At 41.5% G+C, this 21419-nt stretch overlaps 1 protein-coding gene across 1 annotated transcript in view; it reads right to left on the reverse strand.

Annotated features, from left to right (window-relative positions):
- IBTK (inhibitor of Bruton tyrosine kinase) overlaps nt 1-21419 on the reverse strand; it is a 118176-nt gene that overhangs the window by 30682 nt on the left and 66075 nt on the right. Inside the window, 4 exon segments of the mRNA XM_082250096.1 lie at nt 7708-7851; nt 8447-8539; nt 16539-16702; nt 18953-19101. Coding sequence (XP_082106222.1) covers nt 7708-7851; nt 8447-8539; nt 16539-16702; nt 18953-19101 — 550 coding nt within the window.

Below are 21419 nucleotides of genomic sequence, written 5' to 3' on the forward strand. Positions count from 1 at the left end.
GAGAATAAAATGGAGATTATTGCAATATTTTTTATCACACCGTATTTGCGCAGCGGTCTTCCAAACGCAATTTTTTGGGAAAAAAATCACTTTTTTTAAAAATAAGAAAACAGTAAAGTTAGCCCAATTGTTTTCCATAATGTGAAAGATAATGTTACGCCGAGTAAATAGATACCCAACATGTCATGCTTCAAAATTGCGCACGCTCACAGAATGGTGACAAACTTTGGTACTTAAAAATCCCCATAGGCGACATTTTAAAAATTTCTACAGGTTGCTATCTTAGAGTTACAGAGGAGGTCTAGGGCTCAAATTATTGCTTTTGCTCTAACGATCGCGACGATACCTCACATGTGTAGTTTGAACACTGTTTACATATGTGGGCGGGGTTTCCGTATGCGTTCGCTTCTGCGCGCGAGCTCGCGGGGACAGGGCGCTTTAATTTTTTTTTTTTTTTTTTTTTTTTACTATTTATTTTATTTATTATTTTTTATTTTTACACTGTTTTTTTAAAAAAAAAAAATGATCATTTTTATTTCTATTACAAGAAATGTAAACATTACTTGTAATAGAAAAAGGCACGACAGGACCTCTTTTTTGTGAGATCTGGGGTCAAAAAGTCCTCAGATCTCACAAGTACACTAAAAGATAGAAAAAAAAAAAAATAAAAATAAAAAAAAAATTAAATAAAATGAAAAAAAAAAAAGGGACCTTTAAACTGGTTGCTAGGCAATGACGTTTGCCGTAGCTCCGGTCCTCCAAGACCATAGAGTCAAGCTTGCCCTCACTCGACATCCTGTCTGTGAGGATCTGGGACCGGATCGTTTTCCCCGCTGCCGGCGGGTCCGGTAAACGGGGAAAAGGACCAGAATGCAGCGGGAGGGGGGGCACCTCTTCCGCCACCCCGGAAGGGTGATCCCGCGGCGAATCCGCCGCTGGGACCACCCTTATCGGAAAGCCAACCGTCCACCGTTTAAAAAAATACCAGGGTTATGGCAGCTATCTGCTGCCATAACACCGGTATTTAGGTTTAAACGGAGGACGTATATAAACCTTTTTGGACTTGGACATGGTGGCTGTATGAAGGGTGACAGGTACTCGGGTACTTTGCTGGGCAGGTGACAGGTACTCTGGTACTGATGAGCAAGTGGCAGGTACTTGAGTACTCCGATAGGCAGGTGACAGGTACTCGGGTACTCTTATGGGCAGGTGACAGGCAGGTGATAGGTACTGATGAGTAGTACTGATACTGATAGGTGATACAGATACTGTACTGATGATGGGTACGGATGATCAGTACTGATACTAATAGGTGATAGGTACTGATGGGTACTGATGAGTACTGATGAGTAGTGATGGGTAATGATGAGCAGGTGGCAAGTACTCGGGTACTTCAGGTGTCAGGTACTCTGATGAGCAGGTGGAAGGTACTCGGGTACTCTGTTGGGTAGGTGACAGGTACTTGGGTACTCTGATGGGTAGGTGACAGGTACTCGGGTACTCCGATGACGGGTACTCAAAGTACCAGAGTACCTGTCGTCAGAGTACCCGAGTACCTGTCATCAGAGTACCCGAGTACCCGTCATCAGAGTATCCGAGTACCCGTCATCAGCGTACCCGAGTACCTGTCATCAGAGTACCCGAGTACCTGTCATCAGAGTACCCGAGTACCCATCATCAGAGTACCCGAGTACCTGTCACCAGCCCATCAGAGTACCTGTCATCAGAGTACCCGAGTACCTGTCACCAGCCCATCAGAGTACCTGTCATCAGAGTACCCGAGTACCTGTCATCAGAGTACCCGAGTACCCGTCATCAGAGTATCCGAGTACCTGTCACCAGCCCATCAGAGTACCCGAGTACCTGTCATCAGAGTACCCGAGTACCTGTCATCAGCCCATCAGAGTACCCGAGTACCTGTCATCAGAGTACCTGATGGGCTGGTGACAGGTACTCGGGTACTTTGATGGGCTAGTGACAGGTGCTCTTTATTGGGGGGGGGGGGGGCAATCAGTGTGTTTGGGGTGCACTGTACTTGGTAACTAGCTGTTACCACAATCTCCTCCTCACACAGGATCAGTGTGTGAGGAGGAGAACACGGTGACAGCTAGTTACCGTGTTCTCTGATGACATTTGTGACCGGCTGTGATTGGACACAGCCGGTCACGTGGTAAAGAGCCAATTTCATTGGCTCTTTACCTAGATCGGGGATCGACTCTGTCCGAGGGACGAGCCTCGTCCCCGATCGCCGCGCTGCGCGCCCCCGGGGGCGCGCATTAAGGAAGGAACGAGCGGCTCGCGCTGGAGCCGCTCATGTGATCGGCTGTGATTGACACAGCCGATCACGTGGTAAACAGCCAATTTCATTGGCTGTTTACCTTGATCGGGGTTGGGCTCAGTCCGAGGGACGAGCCTCACCCCCGATCGCCGCGCTGCGCGCCCCCGGGGGCGCGCAGTAGCGGGGAGATCCGGGCGCCGTCATATGACGTCCGCCCGGATCGAGAAAGGATTTGTGCCGACGTCATTTGACATGACGCGGTACGGAAGGGGTTAATGTTCCCCTGGGGAAAAATAAGCAAATACAATTTATCTTGAAGTCACTCTGACACGATTTTGATGTTTCTATATTCTAGGTGTGTCACATTTTAATAATCAAAGAAACCCAGACAATATATTTTTTACCAAATTGGCCATAGCCCAATTCTAGACAAAAACATCTATAACAAGGGTCTTCAAACTATGGCCCTCCAGTTGTTCAGGAACTACAATTTCCATCATGCCTAGTCATGTCTGTCAATGTCAGAGTTTTACAATGCCTCATGGGACATGTAGTTCCACAACAGCTGGGGGGGGGGGGCATAGTTTGGATATCCCTGATCTATAATAAATTTGGCAAATGGTATAGAACCTATGGTTCTTACTGCTCTCTCTGTCCCCACTAGAGATATTTCCTATTAATTGACATCCCTATGTGTATGTCTGCACATGGCAGGTGTCACTGGGGGGCAGAATGTATAACTACCCAAATCAAGACACAGATAGCAGAGGTTTGCAATCTCCTATCAATGGAAAAAACTGGCTAGAGTTAGGCTTTAAAGGTAGTCATGTAAGGACTGCTAGCAGGGTACCATATACTACTTGTACACTTGAACAGCCAGAAGCTACTTGTACTGCTAAAAGGATGGGGGGAGGGGGGATAACAATCAAAAAAGTATTAAAAGATGGTCAAAGGAATCATGTCTTTCCCAAAAGCCATTATCTGGCAGATGTCTGTTAATGCCAGATACAAAGCAAAAGCCCTTTAAATGTTATTTTGTGTTAATTGACTAGCTAGATCTTAAATTATTTTTATGTGCTTTCTTAAAATAAGAAAGGATTTAAAACAAAAGAGCATGATATGCAGTACATAGACAATAATTCAGGGGCCTTAACCGATGAGCCTACAGGTTTATGTTGAGTGTTCCCATCCAATGTTGTATGCTCCCAAAATGCCTGCTGCATTCTCCATAATATAAAATAAATACAAAATCCCCCTTAAAACAGCCACAAGCAAGCGGGAATGCCCAGGAACTCACCAATAGCTTATTTGAGACATAATATATATGCAATAAATCAGTTATATTTAGCTTTCCAGTATCTACCAAACACTGAAATATCTACTTTGGGTAGGCAGGTAATTTAAGTCATAACCACCTATCTGCTAACCATGCGTGAGCTAGAAATAGACTACTGATCTTTTTTCAGATATTGGTATTTAAAGCTAGATTTATAAGCCAGCAGCTTTTCAGTTTATATGTAATGTTGTTATAGCCAGGGGGCCCATTGTATTCCATAAGTTTATGTTTAATGTTGTTATAGCCAGGGGGGCCCATTGTATTTCATTTTATTTAACAGCTTCCCTAGTGAATATAATGTGTACAATTTGAGAACCAGTACAATTGTACATTATCAGTCTTTTCAGAGAAATTAGAAAAGCTCCCCTGGAATTCACACAGAGATGGAAACTTCAGAATTTCACCTAAGATGACTTATCTCTGCCTAACCAGCTATGGAGGAATTTATTTCTGAATTTAAAGGATGGAAGAAAAACAGAGGCTTCTCCTGGAATGGGAAGTCTGAGGTATTCATTGTCCTTACTCATTTTAAATTTAAAAGCCAGTAAAGTTCCCACCCTTCTGGCAGTTAACAGCGCCAGAAATGCTGCTGGATTTCCATAGCAAGTATTTCATTTCAATAAATTTCGCAAGTTGCACAGCACTTAAGTTATGAATGGAAATGAGAGCTCCTTGCCAGAATAACCCACTGATTGTTAATGCACACACTAATTCAACCGGGTCTGCACAGTTAAATCTCTATTCTGGATAACCTGTACACAAGTGGAATAAAAATAAAAATTTTCTACTAATCGTTAGAACTTTTTTTTTTAGTCCATTTAGGGACACATGATGTATTTTTACCTTTGGGTTATGCTAATGCCTACAGGGGGATTGGGCACTGGAAAAAAAATGGTCCTCAATGGTCCCTGAAAAACATTTTATGGTGAATGCAAAAATCCTATTTTCTTCCTCAGTTAAAGGAAGACTTCCAAAAGCAGTCCAAATGAGGGGTGAGCAACAGGGATCTTCCAGAGGATAGGGAAGAAGGATTTCCCCTAATAAGACCAGGTGGCAGCTTGGAAATCTGGGAAACATTTGATAGATGCTGAAAAGCCCCAAAAGAAATCACAGTTGAGTGCACCTTGACAGGAGAGGATGTAACCCCAACCTTGAAACCATAAGCTTGAATAATGATCTATAAAAGCCACCTAGATATGGAGGAAAGAGAAGGCAGTGTACCCTTACGAGTACCACATGAGGGGACAAAAGGTAATCAGTCTCTCAAAGTCCAAACCCCATTCAGACAAAGGAGGGAAATTTTCTTTTGGTGAACACTTGTCACTAGGTCACTAGGTAAAGCCAGAACAGGATTCTTGCGGGATAAGGCCACCAGTTTAGACATTCAACTCGAAGATGGCTTCTAGTTTCTGAAGTGCAGAGAGAACCAGACTTATATCTGACAGAATCACAGGGGAACAAACAGGAGGGGGGGGGTCCATGCAACACATTTAATAGTGATAAAGTCAAATGCTGGTGTAAACCCAGCTGCAGGAGGAATTCATCCCACGGGGAAACTCCTAGGGTGGAAGGCCTGAGACTCACACCAAGTGATGTATGCCTTCCATGTCTGAAGAGAGACCTTGCAGGAAAAAAACGTCTAGCTTTTAGCATCATAGGAACCAGAGATTCAGAAATGCTTCAAACTTGGGCTTCAACCGCCATGCCATTAAAGCCAACAATTTTGAAGCAAGATGACAAATCAGTCCTTCAGACAAAAGATCCTTATGATCTATGAGAGCCCATCAGAAGCTATGTGGATCACTGGAATACTGTCCTGTGAGGCAGACAAGGGAGAAGTTTCAGAGAAGGAAAGACCTAGATCAGGATGAATCCAAAAGAGCCACCAGAGCATCCACGGCTTCCTCTAGAGCAGGGGTGTCAAACTCAATTTCATTGAGGGCTGCATCAGCAATATGGTTGGCCTAAAAGGGTCAGTTGTATCCGCAATACTATATAAATATACTTCTTGTGCATGCTGCCGGGAAGACATGGGGGCAGAGCTGAAAAGCAGGGTCTGGAGGAGGACCAGAGGAGGGCTGGAGTCAGTTGAATGCTGAGAACAGGGAAGGCAAAGACAAAGAGGTGCTATGGCTGCACAGAGCGCAGGATTTGTAGGAGTTCTCTCCTCTTCTCTGCTGTCAACTTCTGAGACGAGGAGATGCTGCAGCTGCTGGAGAGTTGCGAGGTCCACATGAAATAGTCTGAAGGGCATGATTCGGGCCTCAGCCTTGTGTTTGACAAATTTGCTCTAGAGGATCCCTATACCTAGAGCCAAAAGTGTCCAATTTGTTGTTGAACTTGAATGCTAGGAGGTCCCCACCTGCGACACAGGTCCCAAACACCTCCAGGTGTAGGGACCACTCCTCCAGGTCCAGGTGCTGTCGGCAAACAGTGCAGGAATGTTCTGTCCAGGATAGAATCTGATTTACCTCTCTTACCACAGCAAGAATTCATGTTCTTTCCTGATAGTTGATGTATGCCACAGTAGTGATGTTGTCTGACTGAATCCAGATCAAATGACTTTCCAGCAGTATCCAACACAGCAGATAGCCAATTTGCTTGAAGTTTTTCATCAGATGAGACTTCACCAACATGGTGCCCAGGACTTCTTCCCAGCCTGACAGGCTGGTGTCTCTCATAAGGATCTTCCAGAGAAAGGGAAGGAAGATTTTCCCCAATTTTGAAGCAAGATTCCTTAAGCCGACCATAGATGGTTCGAATGTTGGCTGGTCCAGCAAGAACCAGCTGAAATTCGAATGATGCACTGGTAGGCTGAATGAACCCAAGCTAATCGATCAACTTGGGTACATCCAACCTGTCCGATTTTACATGCAATTATTGCAAACGGCTGTTATAGTCACTAGCAATAACCACTGTGTTCTCCCGGTGGTGACAGCTTACCCTGCCAGGAGAACACAATGGTTACATGGGAGGGATCCTCCATCAACACTGACTCTGTTGATGGGGGAATCTAGCAATTTTGTTTCCTGCCCATGGTTGCAGGAGAGAAAATCACTCTGTATATGGTGGGCCTTAGCCACCAGACCAGGGACAACCTGGTCCTTTGTGTCAAATAGCTTTATCTGTCCAGGGACTTGACTGACTTGTCCAATGACAACAGCATGTAAATAAAAGCCTTCAATGAAACTGGACAAACTGGATTGCCTCATAGGAAGCTACCATCATGCCTGAGACATTCATTCAAAAGTGGAAAGTCAGACAACTCCTAGACTGGAAAGCTCGAATCTTAGATCAAGGAGTTTAAAGTTTCTCCTGAAGAAGAAAAACTCCATCCTGAGCTGTGTCCAGGACTAGACCCAGAAACCCCAAACAATGAATAGGTTTCAGGATCTATTAGAGCCACTGTAATGTCTGGACAGTCATTTGAAACACTGTAAAGTCTGGTCCCTGTATGGGTCCAAGCTTTGCCTGTCACAGTGGGCATACACCTGGAGGGGGTCTTCAGAGCCTGAGCACCATAGTAAGGGACCTGTATAGCACCCCACTGCTAATTACAGCCATTGCACCAGGTTCCAAGGTGAGCACATAAGCAGAATCCAGTACTTGAAGTAGCATTACAGAACGTCCCCACAAATGTGGTCAAAGTATGGTTTTCAAGGTAATACCAAAGGTTAAACTGATTCAGATGCACAGTTTTGTACTGTTAAAGTAGAAGCCAGTGTAGAATTGATGACAAATTTAAATTAAATAGGGACTAGTTAAGCAGAGAAACTTCTCCATAAGGGTGAAGAGGTCCACTAACTACAGGACAAGAACTTAGGTCTCACAGAGTGGGGTGGGGTTATATGGATATACTCAAGGGGGGCATGTCCAAAAGCTTTGCCAGTGTCCAATATTATTTGAAGGTAATCTGTAACCAAGGGTCTATTAAAATCCAGCCTATGACGTGAACTGTATGATTAGGATATATTAAATAATTTAAAGAAAAATTATGGATTACAAATAAGCAAAGCAAAACTACAAATCACAATTAATTACATTCAGGCAGCAGGTCTATAAAAGGAAACATTTTATTTGAAGGTATACTAACCATGTTTTCGGTGCACTCTTGCTATTTGTAAGTGCTGCACTGTTAACTGTACTTTCTGTGCTGCCAATCTCTTTAGAAGACATTGCCATCATTTTCCGCTGCTTCTGAGACAGCTTTGTACCATGAATGGTAGGCTTTTGTACCCTGTAAAATTATCATAAGGTTTTAAAAATGAAAACCTTGTTAGTCTTGAGAGTCAGAAAAAAAACGTACTTTTATGATGAATAGATTCACACACAAGTTAATATTTGTCTTTTTGTTCGAGCTAAACTCTAGGCAAACAGCTAAATGCACAGTTAAAATAATACACATTTTACATGTTAAAAAAATAATATTAATATACAGAAACTGTTATTGCTGCCTAAAGAGTTAAAATGTTCTTTATTTAATCTTGTGAACTAGGCACCTTGAGACACAGTGAGAAAATATCTCCAAAGAGGAAAAAGGCTGGGCTTTGATAACATTTTGAGATAGAGGGCAGTATACCAATCCTATCATGCCTGTTACCGCTGACAGATTCAATATTTTTTTATTTATTTTTTAATAGTGTAGGACTATTAGAGGCAGTAGGTCCCAATAAACAAAAGTAATTCCCACATTTTTCTGCATTTAGGATTTGTTGTATTGACAGGTTTCATGCAAATTGTGTTTGGCAAACGTATTCAAAACTCCAAGTGTAAGACATTAAAATCTATTTGTGCAGGTGTAACACAAAAGAAATAGAGAGATCTGAACCAACCCTGTACTCAATTTTGGTGTCGCTCCACATTTTTGATTATTTTCTTCTATCTCCATGATTCTTCTGAGATCTACAGCAGGAGGACTGATGGGACTGAAATACAAGTAAAAAATATATAATAAATCCATTATAGACATGTCCTGTACTGTATGATTAAGATACATTTGTTTTCATGCTGTAGAAAAAAAAAAAAAAAAGAATGCATTTCTGATCAATATAGCAATAAACACTCAGTATGAACTTGTTGTGAGTTAGCTTCTATGACTGTATCAAGTGCTCCATGTGTGAGTGCTAAAAGAAGAACAGAATAGATGTAAAGTCGAGACAGGGAGAAGTTGCAAGTAAGCATATGGAAAAATACAAGACAGGGTTGAAACAAAAGACTGGAGGCAATGGAGGGATTAGGAGTTCCATCAGTGGAACCCACCCCTGTCACCCTCATTTATCTGCATTTGCAGGAATTGAGAAGACTACAAGGTTATCATTGTCGGAGATGGGTTTGAAGGTGTGTTGAGTGCAAGTAGCTAATCCAGACAAAATTTGATAAATATGTTTAAATTAGTAAAGGAAAAAAGGATACCCGCGCTCAATCTCACAAATGAATATAAGAAATAGGCTGCCGGCACCAATGGATAAGACTGTGATCCAAAAAGGCAATAACAAAAATGGGGTGCAGCGCCAAAGCAAGTGATGGTCAGTCAATTGTCCAATAATCACAATGCAGATGGTAATGATCCCATTCAGCACATTGCGTAGGCGAAAGGAAAAAATCCCACGCCCAAGAAAGGGTGATGATTACAGAAGACACTCCACCATAGTGCTCTAGATGAATAAGCCGCTTACCGGAAGCATTTGACCCTCAAGTTATAGAGTGGTCAAATAAGGCATGTGCAAACACAATTCCCCAACAGCAGTGGAAACAGTGATCAGCCAGGTTCTCCCCTTCTCCTAATGTCAGAGCGATCTTGGGCCTCAAATGAATGTGCAAACCTCCAGAAAGGAAAAAAGCTCAGATTGTGTAGTAGTATAAACTCTTTATTAGGAAAAAACCATAATAAACTCACAGGCTGGTTGCTGAAACCGGGCACAGATAGAGCAAGATGGCCGCGGCATGTGCGTGCTTGCGTGGTGACCTCAGCGTCTGACGCGTTTAGTCATCAACAGGACATTGTCAAAGGCGTGGCCACCCCTCGCAAGCGCGCATTAAATAAAGCACATACCGGACGTAATCCGGGAATCTAAAAACACCAGCTGGCTTGAGCTCCACGCTGCGTGTCAACACCGGCATAGATGAAATAGCTAATAATCTAAGCAGAAAAAATGGAAACATGCAAAAAGTACATGGCCATTCGTATTTGTTAAGGTAAATCACCAAATAAAACCAAATAGAAAAATGCATATATCAAATGCAGTGTGTAGCGCCACCCAGTGGCCTCAATCATAAAGGCAACAGATTATCTACAAAGCAAAATCAATTCATTATGAATAATACATCAAAAAATTAATAAAAAGACAATATGGCGAAATATGAACATGCATATATAGACCTGTTGAACATGATGGTGCACAACAGATGCTAAATTAGATATACAACAATACTGAATTCATAAAAGGTAAGTACACAATATCCACTAAATAATAAAAATAGGGATAAAAAAGGGTCCAAGGTTTACAACCGAGTCTTTCATCACCTGCTCTTCTAAGAATGTTGTTTACCTTTTGGAATGTCCTTCGGCCTACAATACGTGGGCCGTACCATCAGGACCATGCAGATCAGATTTAATGAACATTTGGAAGGGGTTTCCATAAGCATAGCGTTTTTTAGGCACTATGCCGAGTGTCATAACAAGAAAGCTGGAGGCACAGTGATCATAGGCATAGACAGATTCATGGCCCATTGTAGGGGTAGTCCTCTTAAGATGAGAAATTTCCAAAATAGAAACCCATTGGATCTATGACCTTATGAGTTATACCCCTCATGGGCTGAATGTTGACTGGGACGTCAACTGTTTTTTTAAAAAATAGCTGACTTCTCATTCTCCATTTCTTTGTCTTTTCCCCCTCCTTCTATTTGCTTGAATTTAATAGGGTAGTTTTTGCTCTTTTTTATACTTGGGTTGTTGCTGTGCACCATTGTCCTACAATACTTATGAGTGCTCATTATGTATTCATATTTATTTAAGTTGCGGTATATATACACATTATACCTGTGGGCTGTTGTGACCCCTTTTTATCCCTATTTTTATTATTTAGTGGACATTGTGTATTTTATTTATCTTTTAAGAATTCATTATTGTTGTATGTCTAATTTAGGATCTGTTGTGCACCATCATGTTCAACAGGTCTACAGTGGGGATTGAAAGTTTGGGCACCCCAGGTAAAAATTTGTATTAATGTGCATAAAGAAGCCAAGGAAAGATGGAAAAAATCTCCAAAAGGCATCAAATTACAGATTAGACATTCTTATAATATGTCAACAAAAGTTAGATTTTATTTCCATCATTTACACTTTCAAAATACCAGAAAAAAAATGGCGTCTGCAAAAGTTTGGGCACCCTGCCGAGTTAATATCTTGTACTGCCCCCTTTGGCAAGTATCACAGCTTGTAAACGCTTCTTGTAGCCAGCCAAGAGTCTTTCAATTCTTGTTTGAGGTATCTTTGCCCATTCTTCCTTACAAAAGTCTTCCAGTTCTTTGAGATTTCTGGGCTGTTTGTCACGCACTGCTCCTCTAAGGTCTATCCATAGATTTTCAATTATGTTGAGGTCAGGAGATTGTGAAGGCCATGGCAAAACCTTCAGTTTACACCTCTTGATGTAATCCCCCCCCCCTGTGGATTTCGAGGTGTGTTTAGGATCATTATCCATTTGTAGAAGCCATCCTCTCTTTAACTTCAGCTTTTTCACAGATGGCATCAAGTTACCATCCAAAATTTGCTGAAATTTTATTGAATCCATTTTCCTTCTACTCGTGAGATCTTCCCTGTGCCACTGGCTGCAATACAACCCCAAAGCATGATTGATCCACCCCCATGCTTAACAGTTGGACAGAGGTTCTTTTCGATAAATTCTGTGCCCCTTCTCCAAACGTACCTTTACTCATTCCGGCCAAAAAGTTCAATTTTAACCTCATCGGTCCACAGAACTTGTTTCCAAAATGCATCAGGCTTGTCTATATGTTCATTTGCAAAGTTCAAACGCTGATTTTTGTGGTGAGGACGTAGAAGAGGTTTTCTTCCGATGACTCTTCCATGAAGACCATATTTGTACAAGTATCTCTTTATAGTGGAATAGTGTACCACAACTCCAGTGTCTGCCAGATCTTTCTGGAGGGATCGTGCAGTCAAACGTGGGTTTTGAATTATTTTTCTCACAATCCTGCGTGCTGTTCTGTCTGATATTTTTCTTGGTCTTCCAGATCTTGCTTTAACTTCCACTGTTCCTTATGACTGCCATTTCTTAATTACATTCCGAACAGAGGATATTGACATCTGAAAACGCTTTGCTATCTTCTTATAGCCTTCTCCAGCTTTGTGAGCGTCAACTATTTTCAGTTTCAGTTTTCTAGACAACTGCTTAGAAGATCCCATGGTGCTGATTGTTGGGGCAAGGTCAGATGAGTCTGGGCATTTAAAACCTTTGAGATTGACATCACCTGGTCTTCCCAGACGATGATTGAGAACAATCCATGACACTGGCAGGTCTCAGCCTTGCAAAGGGGGCAGTGCATGCTATAAATTCTGCAGGGTGCTCAAACTTTTGCAGACACCATTTTCTTGTTTTCTGTAATTTTGAAAGTGTCAATGATGGAAATAAAATCTAACTTTTGTTGACATATTATAAGAATGTCTAATCTGTAATTTGATGCCTTTTGGAGATTTTTCCATCTTTCCTTGGCTTCTTTATGCACCATAATACAAATGTTTACCTGGGATGCCCAGACTTTCGATCCCCACTGTATATAATCATATTTAGCCATATTGGTTTTTAATTTATTTTCTGATATATTATTCATAATGATTTGATTTTGCTTTGTGGATAATCTGTTGTCTTTATGATTGAGGTCACTGGGTGGCGCTACACGCTGCATTTGATATATGCATTTTTCTAATAGGTTTTATTTGATGATTTACCTTAACAAATACGAATGGCCATGTATTTTTCGCATGTTGCCGTTTTGGCGGGTTTTTCCCGCTTAGATTATTAGCTATTTCATCTATAATCAGTGTTGACACACAGCGTGGAGTGCAAGCCAGCTGGTGTTTTTAGTTTCCCGAATAACATCCGGCTTGTGCTTTATTTTAATGCGCGCTTGCGGGGGGGTGGCCACGCCTTTGACAACGTCCTGTTGATGACGAAACGCATCAGACGCTGAGGTCACCACGCAAGCACGCACATGCTGCGGCCATCTTGCTCTATCTGTGCCCGGTTTCAGCAACCAGCCTGTGAGTTTATTATGTTTTTTTCCTAATAAAGAGTTTATACTACTATACAATCTGAGCTTTTTTCCTTTCTGGAGGTTTGCACATTCATTTGAGGCCCAAGATCGCTCTGACATTAGGAGAAAGGGAGAACCTGGCGGATCACTGTTTCTACTGCTGCTGGTACAAGGGGGATTGTGTTTGCACATGCCTTATTTGACCACTCTAAAATTTGATGGTCAAATAATTCCGGTAAGCGGCTTAATTATCTAGAGCACTATGGTGGAGTGTCTTCTGTAATCATCACCCTTTCTTGGGCGTGGGATTTTTTTCCTTTCTCCTACGGAATGTGCTGAATGGGATCATTACCTGCTGCATTGTAATTATTGGACAATTGACTGACCATCACTTGCTTTGGCGCTGCACCCCATTTTTGTTATTATGTTTAAATTAGTGCAGCGATCAATCCAAGTTCTTCAGTGTCACAGACAAACCTAAGTTGTTTTTCCAAACAGTGACTAAAGTGACCAGGGACCCAGGCATGAAGGACAGAAGGGCAATTGCTGGAGTTAGAAAAAAGGATGAACCCATGACCTGTTCATAGGCCTGACAGATTGAGGTTTGTAACATAGTACCTATTTCTTTGCTGCATCTTGAGCATTGGATGGATATCATAGGAAATATCCTGTGTATCATGATAGGGCAATTGTACCATATAGTTAATACTTTGAAATTCTGTTTTTGAACTAAACTGGAGATGCTTATGGAATATGTGAGTATAAAGGCTTCATCCCAGGCTCTCCCAGGTAGACTGAGTCCTAGGTCTCTCTCCCAAAATGATCCCAAGTATACAGCAAGTAAGGGAGTAGGGGTGTAGATGGTAGATGGGGGGAACTTACTGTTTACTTGTATATTTATTAAAAGCATACTATCATGGGCCTATACTCACCTAATACACTCTGCCTTATTTGGGGTTTATCCAATTCTGCCTTTGAAGATTGCCAACAGTAGGACACTATGTAGCCCTTTTTCATATGGGCAGATCTGTTCTCAGGAGTACCAAATTGACTACTTTTCTTTTTAGTAAAGTTGTATGACTACAACATATTGTCCATGAAACCATTCTCACACCTTGATGGGAGACGGTGGGTGCTGAAGTCCATTTTTCCATGGGGCTTGCTGCTTTACACTATTTCCTATTGCACATCTATAACAGGTAGTATCATACAATAAATGGAATATCTATATATACTGTACACTTGTTAAAAATGTAAATAAAGCCTGTCAATGTTATTTTCATGCTTTGACATTTAGAACGCATTGTTCTTTCTGAGGAAACAGGCCTTGTATGGCTAAACGCGTTGAAGAAATGTTCAAGATCACATACTGTGAAGAATCTAGCTTGGAATTATATCACTATGTAACTTTCTATTTTGTAAGGACATGTCCTTGTCAAATGTGCAATCTACCTTTCTTGTGGGATATTAGCTAATTTTTGTATGTTATAATAAAAATAAAACATTTTTTTAATCTACATATGGTGTGGTACTGTTAAAGTCCTACTTCACTTTGTTCTCCTTAAGAGTTTTTTTTCTATATGCCAAGTCAATATTACTCAGTAATGTGGATCTATAGTACACTTAAAAATGGGGGTAAGCGCCAAGCTTGTTTTCGCTTTACTTGTATGCCATACTTAAGTTGCGCTGAGGAGCATGACCAGATTAAACAGGGTAGGGTATATAAATACATTGTGTCTGAAAAAGAGCAATTGGGGTACAAAGTCTACCCTGAAGACATTCTGCCGAACCAATTGTGCTTTTAGGTCAACCAGGTGTTGGGTAAATTGTAGGAAAGTTAAGTTGATGAAGTTTAGCTAGGTCAGAAGGGATATGGACACCTATGTATTTTATAGAGCAATGTACCCAGCAAAAAAGGAGAGGTACAGTATTTTCAAGGTGGGCTTTCTGGTAAAGAGGTGCCGAGTGCCTGATATTTGTGAGTAAAATAATATAATTTGCATAGAGTCCTAGCTTGTGTTGAACATTTTCTTACAGTAAGGCCAGTATGGCTGGATTCATACAGCGTGCCTTGGCTACTTATGCCATTGCTAATATATTTAAATGAGAAAAAAAAGAGGGCTGCCTTGACCCATCCCATTACTGATATGAATTGCATTCGAATGGGTGCCATTGACACAGATCGGAGCTGTCAGGGATGAATATAGTACTATATTCTTGCCTACACATCATTCAGGGGACAGATTTACAGCAGGGTTGTTTGTAGAAACTAAAGGTAAGGATTTGACTTTTTCGGCATTAATAAGAGAGGGGGTTTGTGTATTGAGTCTTTTAGAGAGGATCTTTTAGATTTTTAAGTCAACATTAATAGCTGATATAGAATGGCAACACTAGGCTGGATCTTTATTATATTTTAGACTAATTGTAATGTGCATTTTATGGACCTGCAAGGTTAACAAGCAGGTCTTAGAGATGAAGTTGAAAGTGGAATGGAGGATAAGGGACAGGTGGACTTTTATAATCATTGTTGCCGAGAGTTGTAATTTGTAGAGCCGCTGTCTGGCCTATTTAAATTGGGCAAGAAAAAGGTGATTTTTCATAGGACTTGTCAATGGCAAGATTTGTATACATTTTAATGTCACTCTGCAAAAGTACCACTCCTTTAGCTTAGTCTTCAAGTTTATGATGTGTAATGCAGTTTCTTGAAGACGTCTTAGGATAAAGCGCGTTGAACGTGGTGATGTCATCACGCCTTGGTGGTGATGTCATCACGCGCGCGCACTTGATGGAGCCGCATGTATGCTGTCTTATTCAAGTGTCTTGTGAGTTCTTTTTCAACTTAATAGTGGTTGTAGACCCTCTCATATACTCAGTGAAGTGACCGGCCTCAGATGAGACACAGAGATGAAACAAATCCTCCTACATAGGTTTATCTGCAGCCATCTCTTCTCTACATTCCTTCAAAAGTGCACAAATGTGATAAAATCCTTCTGCATCTGCCAGGAGCAGATAGGAGAGGGTGGAGAACTGCAGTTACAGTGTGTGAGAGCTAATTGGAGGAAAAGGACACCCCACCCAACTTCAGACATGGCACAGGACTGAAGGAAGGATACAGAGCTATGTTCTTAATAGACAAGCTGTGTGCTGAGCACCTACCCCCACAAAAAAGTATGTGTTGGGAAAACCTGTCAGAAGCGTGCTGATAACAGAGGAACAAGGAACTCAGAACTTTGGAGATAGACAAGTAAACACTACAGATTTACTTTATGTGCTTAGTTGCCATTTTAATAAAGAGGTGATAATTGGGGGCTCTACAGTACTTGCTCTGAGATAAAAAGCTTATGATTGGATGGAGGCCAAGGGGCAAGGGCAGTGGGGGAAATTCCAGGACCAATGCCCTAATAAAACCCATGACTACAAGAACAAGGGTAAAGTTGATGGTGGGCTGCTGCAAAGAGAGCCACAGCATAACAGTGATGTCTCTATTAGTATGTGTCATGTTTAGCAGGAGTGAGTGTGAGTGTGTGTGTATGTGTGTGTTATAGGGGAAAAATGCTAAATTTATTAACCATTCTTCTATCTTGTAGCCCGCTGACTGCAATATTTCACAATTTTGTTTCAGTAAAGCATAGATATAACATGTTTATACATGTACCTGAAAGACACAGTGACCCAATTTGGAGAAGTGGTAGGAGCAGGCTTGCTGTTTGGAATCATCTTAGGAGAAGAGGCTTTGGGTTTTGGCACACTTTTAGCAGCTGACCCACTGACTGGAGGTGGTGAGATGCTGGTGCTAACATTCCAAACTTTATTTTTTGACTACAGTAGAAAAAAATGTCTAGGTTAAAAATGCATTACCATTACATACTACACATTCAATGTAATTATTTTACATTCATAGATCTAACATTAAAAGGTTTGATTTGTAATGGGTTGCTTTTTCAGGGTGTATTCTTCAAAAAAAAAAAGTTTTTTTGGGCATTACATGTAAGTACCATTAAAAACACCCAAGTTTCTGACTTGGGTGACACCAATGGCTTGTTATTGTAATGTCATTAAACAACTACAGTCATATTACGAACTACCATTCAGTCCAATGCAGGATTATATGAATTATGTGAAAAGTAGGCCAACCAAATTACTCACAGTGAAAACTATTTTGCTGGAGCAATTGCCAAGCTATATGGCAACAAAGAAAAACCATAATGCATTTTTCACCTTTTGGATGTATTTTCATATTAATGCTGTAAAATGTAAAAGCTATATACCGGTACCTCTTTAGTTACTGGAGAAATTGGACTAATTAATATCCTAATGGGAAGAACCAGATTGAGTCTCCAATATGCTTGTATCCCCCTCAATTATAGCACAACCTTATCCATCCATCAGAGATTGTTGGAGGTTGCAATGAGCACAGCTATCCACAGGAATGAAAGGAGCGAAGATTTGCATGGGCAGTATAAAGAGGGGCCAGCTGAGACCACATTGAAGGAAAGACTATAGGAATGGAAGAAGGTACCGTATATACTCGAGTATAAGCCGAGTTTTTCAGCACATTTTTTTGTGCTGAAAACGTCCCACTCGGCTTATACTCGAGTCAAGAAAAAAAAAAAAAGTTCCCGGCCGCTCCGACGTGCTTGAGCTTTAAAAATGGTACCGCCCGGCGCATACATGTCATTGCGCACGCGCTGCCGCCGCTCGGGAGAGGCCGGGAATAGCCGAAAGTATACGAGCGGCAGCGGCGCGTGCGCAATGACGTGTCGGCGCCGGGCGGAGCCATTTTTAAAATGAAGGCGCCTCTGGAACAGGTAAGGGAAACTGCTGCACTACCTGCCATTATGCAGGGCTGCGGGCATACTACAAGGGATGCAGTGTTGCGAGCATGGTCCACCTGTACCGTGCCCACAGCACTGCATCTCCTGTAGTATGCCCACAACCCCAGATCCTCTTGTACCATGCCAGTCACCCTGCATTCTCCTGCACCATGCCAGTCACCCTGCATTCTCCTGTACCATGCCAGTACCCTGCATTCTCCTGTACCATGCCAGTCACCCTGCATTCTCCTGTACCATGCCAGTACCCTGCATTCTCCTGTACCATGCCAGTACCCTGCATTCTCCTGCACCATGCCAGTACCCTGCATTCTCCTGCACCATGCCAGTACCCTGCATTCTCCTGTACCATGCCAGTACCCTGCATTCTCCTGTACCATGCCAGTACCCTGCATTCTCCTGCACCATGCCAGTACCCTGCATTCTCCTGCACCATGCCAGTACCCTGCATTCTCCTGTATCCTGCCAGCCACCCTGCATTCTCCTGCACCATGCCAGCCACCCTGCATTCTCCTGCACCATGCCAGTCACCCTGCATTCTCTTGTACCATGCCAGTCACCCTGCATTCTCTTGTACCATGCCAGTCACCCTGCATTCTCCTGTACCATACCCGCCGCCCTGCATTCTCCTGCACTATGCCCGCCGCCCTGCATTCTCACCCTAGGCTTATACTCGAGTCAATCATTTTTCCCATCTTTTTGTGGTAAAAGTAGGGGCCTCGGCTTATACTCGGGTCGGCTTATACTCGAGTATATACGGTAAGTGTTGTACCAAGCCGCCTGTGATGTGGATGCATTTATTAATGCACAGCATAAAGTGATTGACAGCAGCTTTGCCACTCTCACGCTGTCTGAGTGTGCAGTGTTCAGAATGCTGCAGGTACACTTTAGTAGAGAGCAGGAGAATGCATGTAAAGGGGACTCCATAGGTCCCAGGGGCACAGGGGGAATATACAGAACAGCGAATGTTCCCCAGTTGTGCTGACACAATTTCAAAAATAAATGCAAACAAGGAATTTTTAGGGGGAAGAAGAAAATATATATGTTATAATTGCATCTGTTGTATGAAAAATAATAAACTGCTACAGGAGCTTCTCTCCTTTTGTTTAGCATAGTTCCACACTTATGTTTCTATCAGTATATTAAAACTAGCATAAATGTAATAAAAAAAAAAACACAGATAGAGTAAAGCAAAATGAGCCATACAATTTCAGGGTAAGCAGAAATCTTGACATACCTCCTTTTTCTCAGGACTAAATGCAGCAGTCAAGTCAGGTGACTGCAATTCTCTTGGACTACTTGCACCTGCAAAGCTTCCTTCGGAATCTGAAGTCAGCAAGTCCTGTAGTGACTCAACAGAATTGTTTTTTTCTGACTTGAATAGTCCTGTAAAGAAGACGACAATGAATGTCAAAATCTGAAGAATGCTGTATATCAATGATACCCCATATAGGGACAATATAATTGATTCAATGCCTACTTAACATTCTTAAAAAAACATAAATAAGTTGTGCAGATTGCATATTCTCATATAGACCCATTATTGGGAAGGATTAGGAAATTTTTACATGTCATACATTGCTAATCACACTCTTGTAAAGGGCAAAACTGGTAAGCTAGGACATGTTAAAAGCAGTAAGTGTTAAATCTTGTTCAAGGTACATATTGCTTTAGGAGACCCAATACAATAACCACAGGAAAAGACACAGGTGATAGCACGGTGCTTTTTAGTTAACAGTGCCATTGCAAAATTAACCAGATTGCAAGGAAAAGGTGGCAAAATTGAAAGTGAACAGGTTACGAGTTTTCTATCAGTAAAACATGAACTCTACTGTATCAAAGGAAAAATACACATTATCAATGATAAACACAGTACAAGACCATGAAGAGACAGAAACCTGACACAGTAAATTGTGTGGTATGTGAAAAAGAATCTAACAACTAGGATTACATACAAATCCTATAATTAGGAAAGAAATATTCTTTGATTAATGTAAAACACAAATATATGCATTCCACTGTATTGGCGTTAAAGAGATTCTAAAGAAAAGAATTAAAAAAAAAAAACACAAACATGTTAGTTATACATAAAATTAAAACAAAAAACAGTGCAGCGCTAAATTTTTAGCGCTGCACTGTTTTTTGTTTTACTTTTATGTAATCTATGTCTGTTGTAGTGTCAGCTGCTTAACACTATTCTTGTTTTGCACTTTATTTTGGTTAGCGCAGTTTGATATTCATATTCACTTCATGTTAGTTATACTTATCTGCTCTGTGTAATGGTTTTACACAGAGCAGCCAGGATCCTCCTCCTCTTGGGTCTCCCGCAGGTGCTCTGGAATCCTCCCCCAATCCCCCCAATAGTAAGCTGCTTGCTGGGGGGGAGGGTACTTGTGCATGCTTGCTCCCGAGCCGGCTCTGTGTAGCTATAAGACACACAGTGAGAATATTTGCCAGCACACCACGGATTGTCAAGTAGCATCCAAACGATTTATTATTGAAGCATGATCACATCATAGAACAGGTAGTGCAACGTTTTGGAGTCATGCAGAACCCCTCGTCAGGCTTGTGAGGGGTCATCACATGCTCGACGAAGGGGTCCTACGTGACTCCGGAACTTGCACTCCTGTTCTGTGATATGATCATGCTTCAATAAAAAATTGTTTGGACGCTACTTGGCTTGGTTTTCTGATCCAATTTCCAGCTGGTGATTGCTGTAGCACCCAAATCTTGTAGAGCTTTATCCAGGATTGTGTGCAATGGGAATATGGAGTATTAATATGGACACACAGAGCAGCTCAACCTCGCTCCCACTGCTGTGTCTCAGCCAATGAGGAGAGAGAGAGAGCCTCGGCTATCCTACACATCTCTGGATATAAATCGGGCTCAGGTAAGTATTAAGGAGGGGTCTTGGGGGAAGGGGGGGGGGAAGCTGCTGGCAGAAATTTTTTACTTTCATGCATAGAATGCATGAAGGTGAAAAACTTTCTCCTGTTAGAACCAATTTAAACCATTAGTGTAGCAGATATATGTACAAGGCTCTGTGCCATCAAAAACGGAACATAAACAATGTATTATAGCATCCTTATAAATGCTGAATATACATAAAGTAAACCAGTTGCAGTCCTGGGCAATTCACGCATGATAAAAATATGCATAACATGGGTTACATACATGGAAACCCATGTTAAAGCAATCAGTAGATTAGGAGCTATAGGCAGCTGAAGATATATGCACATTTTTAAGTTACAAGTTGATATTACAAGAAATTTTCCAGTAAAAGAAAAGCTTTGCTCTATCTACCAAGAACCTCTGTTGGACAGCAAGGCTTTCAATTAAACAACTGATTGAAGGGCAAGAGGAACATGGCAGATCTTGACTCTTGAAGAAAAAGCAAAGACTTGCATATAGTTTTGGGATGTAGTTTTTAATGGAGGGATCCTCTTATTCCTTTAGTTTTGAGATGTAGTTTTTATTGGAGGGATCCTCTTATTTATTTTTATCCATTATATACTTGCTTTGAATTATCAGTTAATGACAGGTTTACTTTAGGTCAGGCACATTTAACTGCAGTGTCAATATTCGGCATCGATCAAATAACGGTGTTTAAAATATTTATTTGAGCAACATAGTTCATGAATCTTTACTTTTAAAGTGTGCCAACTATCTATTTGTTTTTTGCTTTTTTAAATCTGCAATTGAAA

The sequence above is a fragment of the Pelophylax lessonae genome (assembly GCF_965119305.1).
Source record: "Pelophylax lessonae genome assembly, chromosome: 3".
Lineage (NCBI taxonomy): Eukaryota > Metazoa > Chordata > Amphibia > Anura > Ranidae > Pelophylax > Pelophylax lessonae.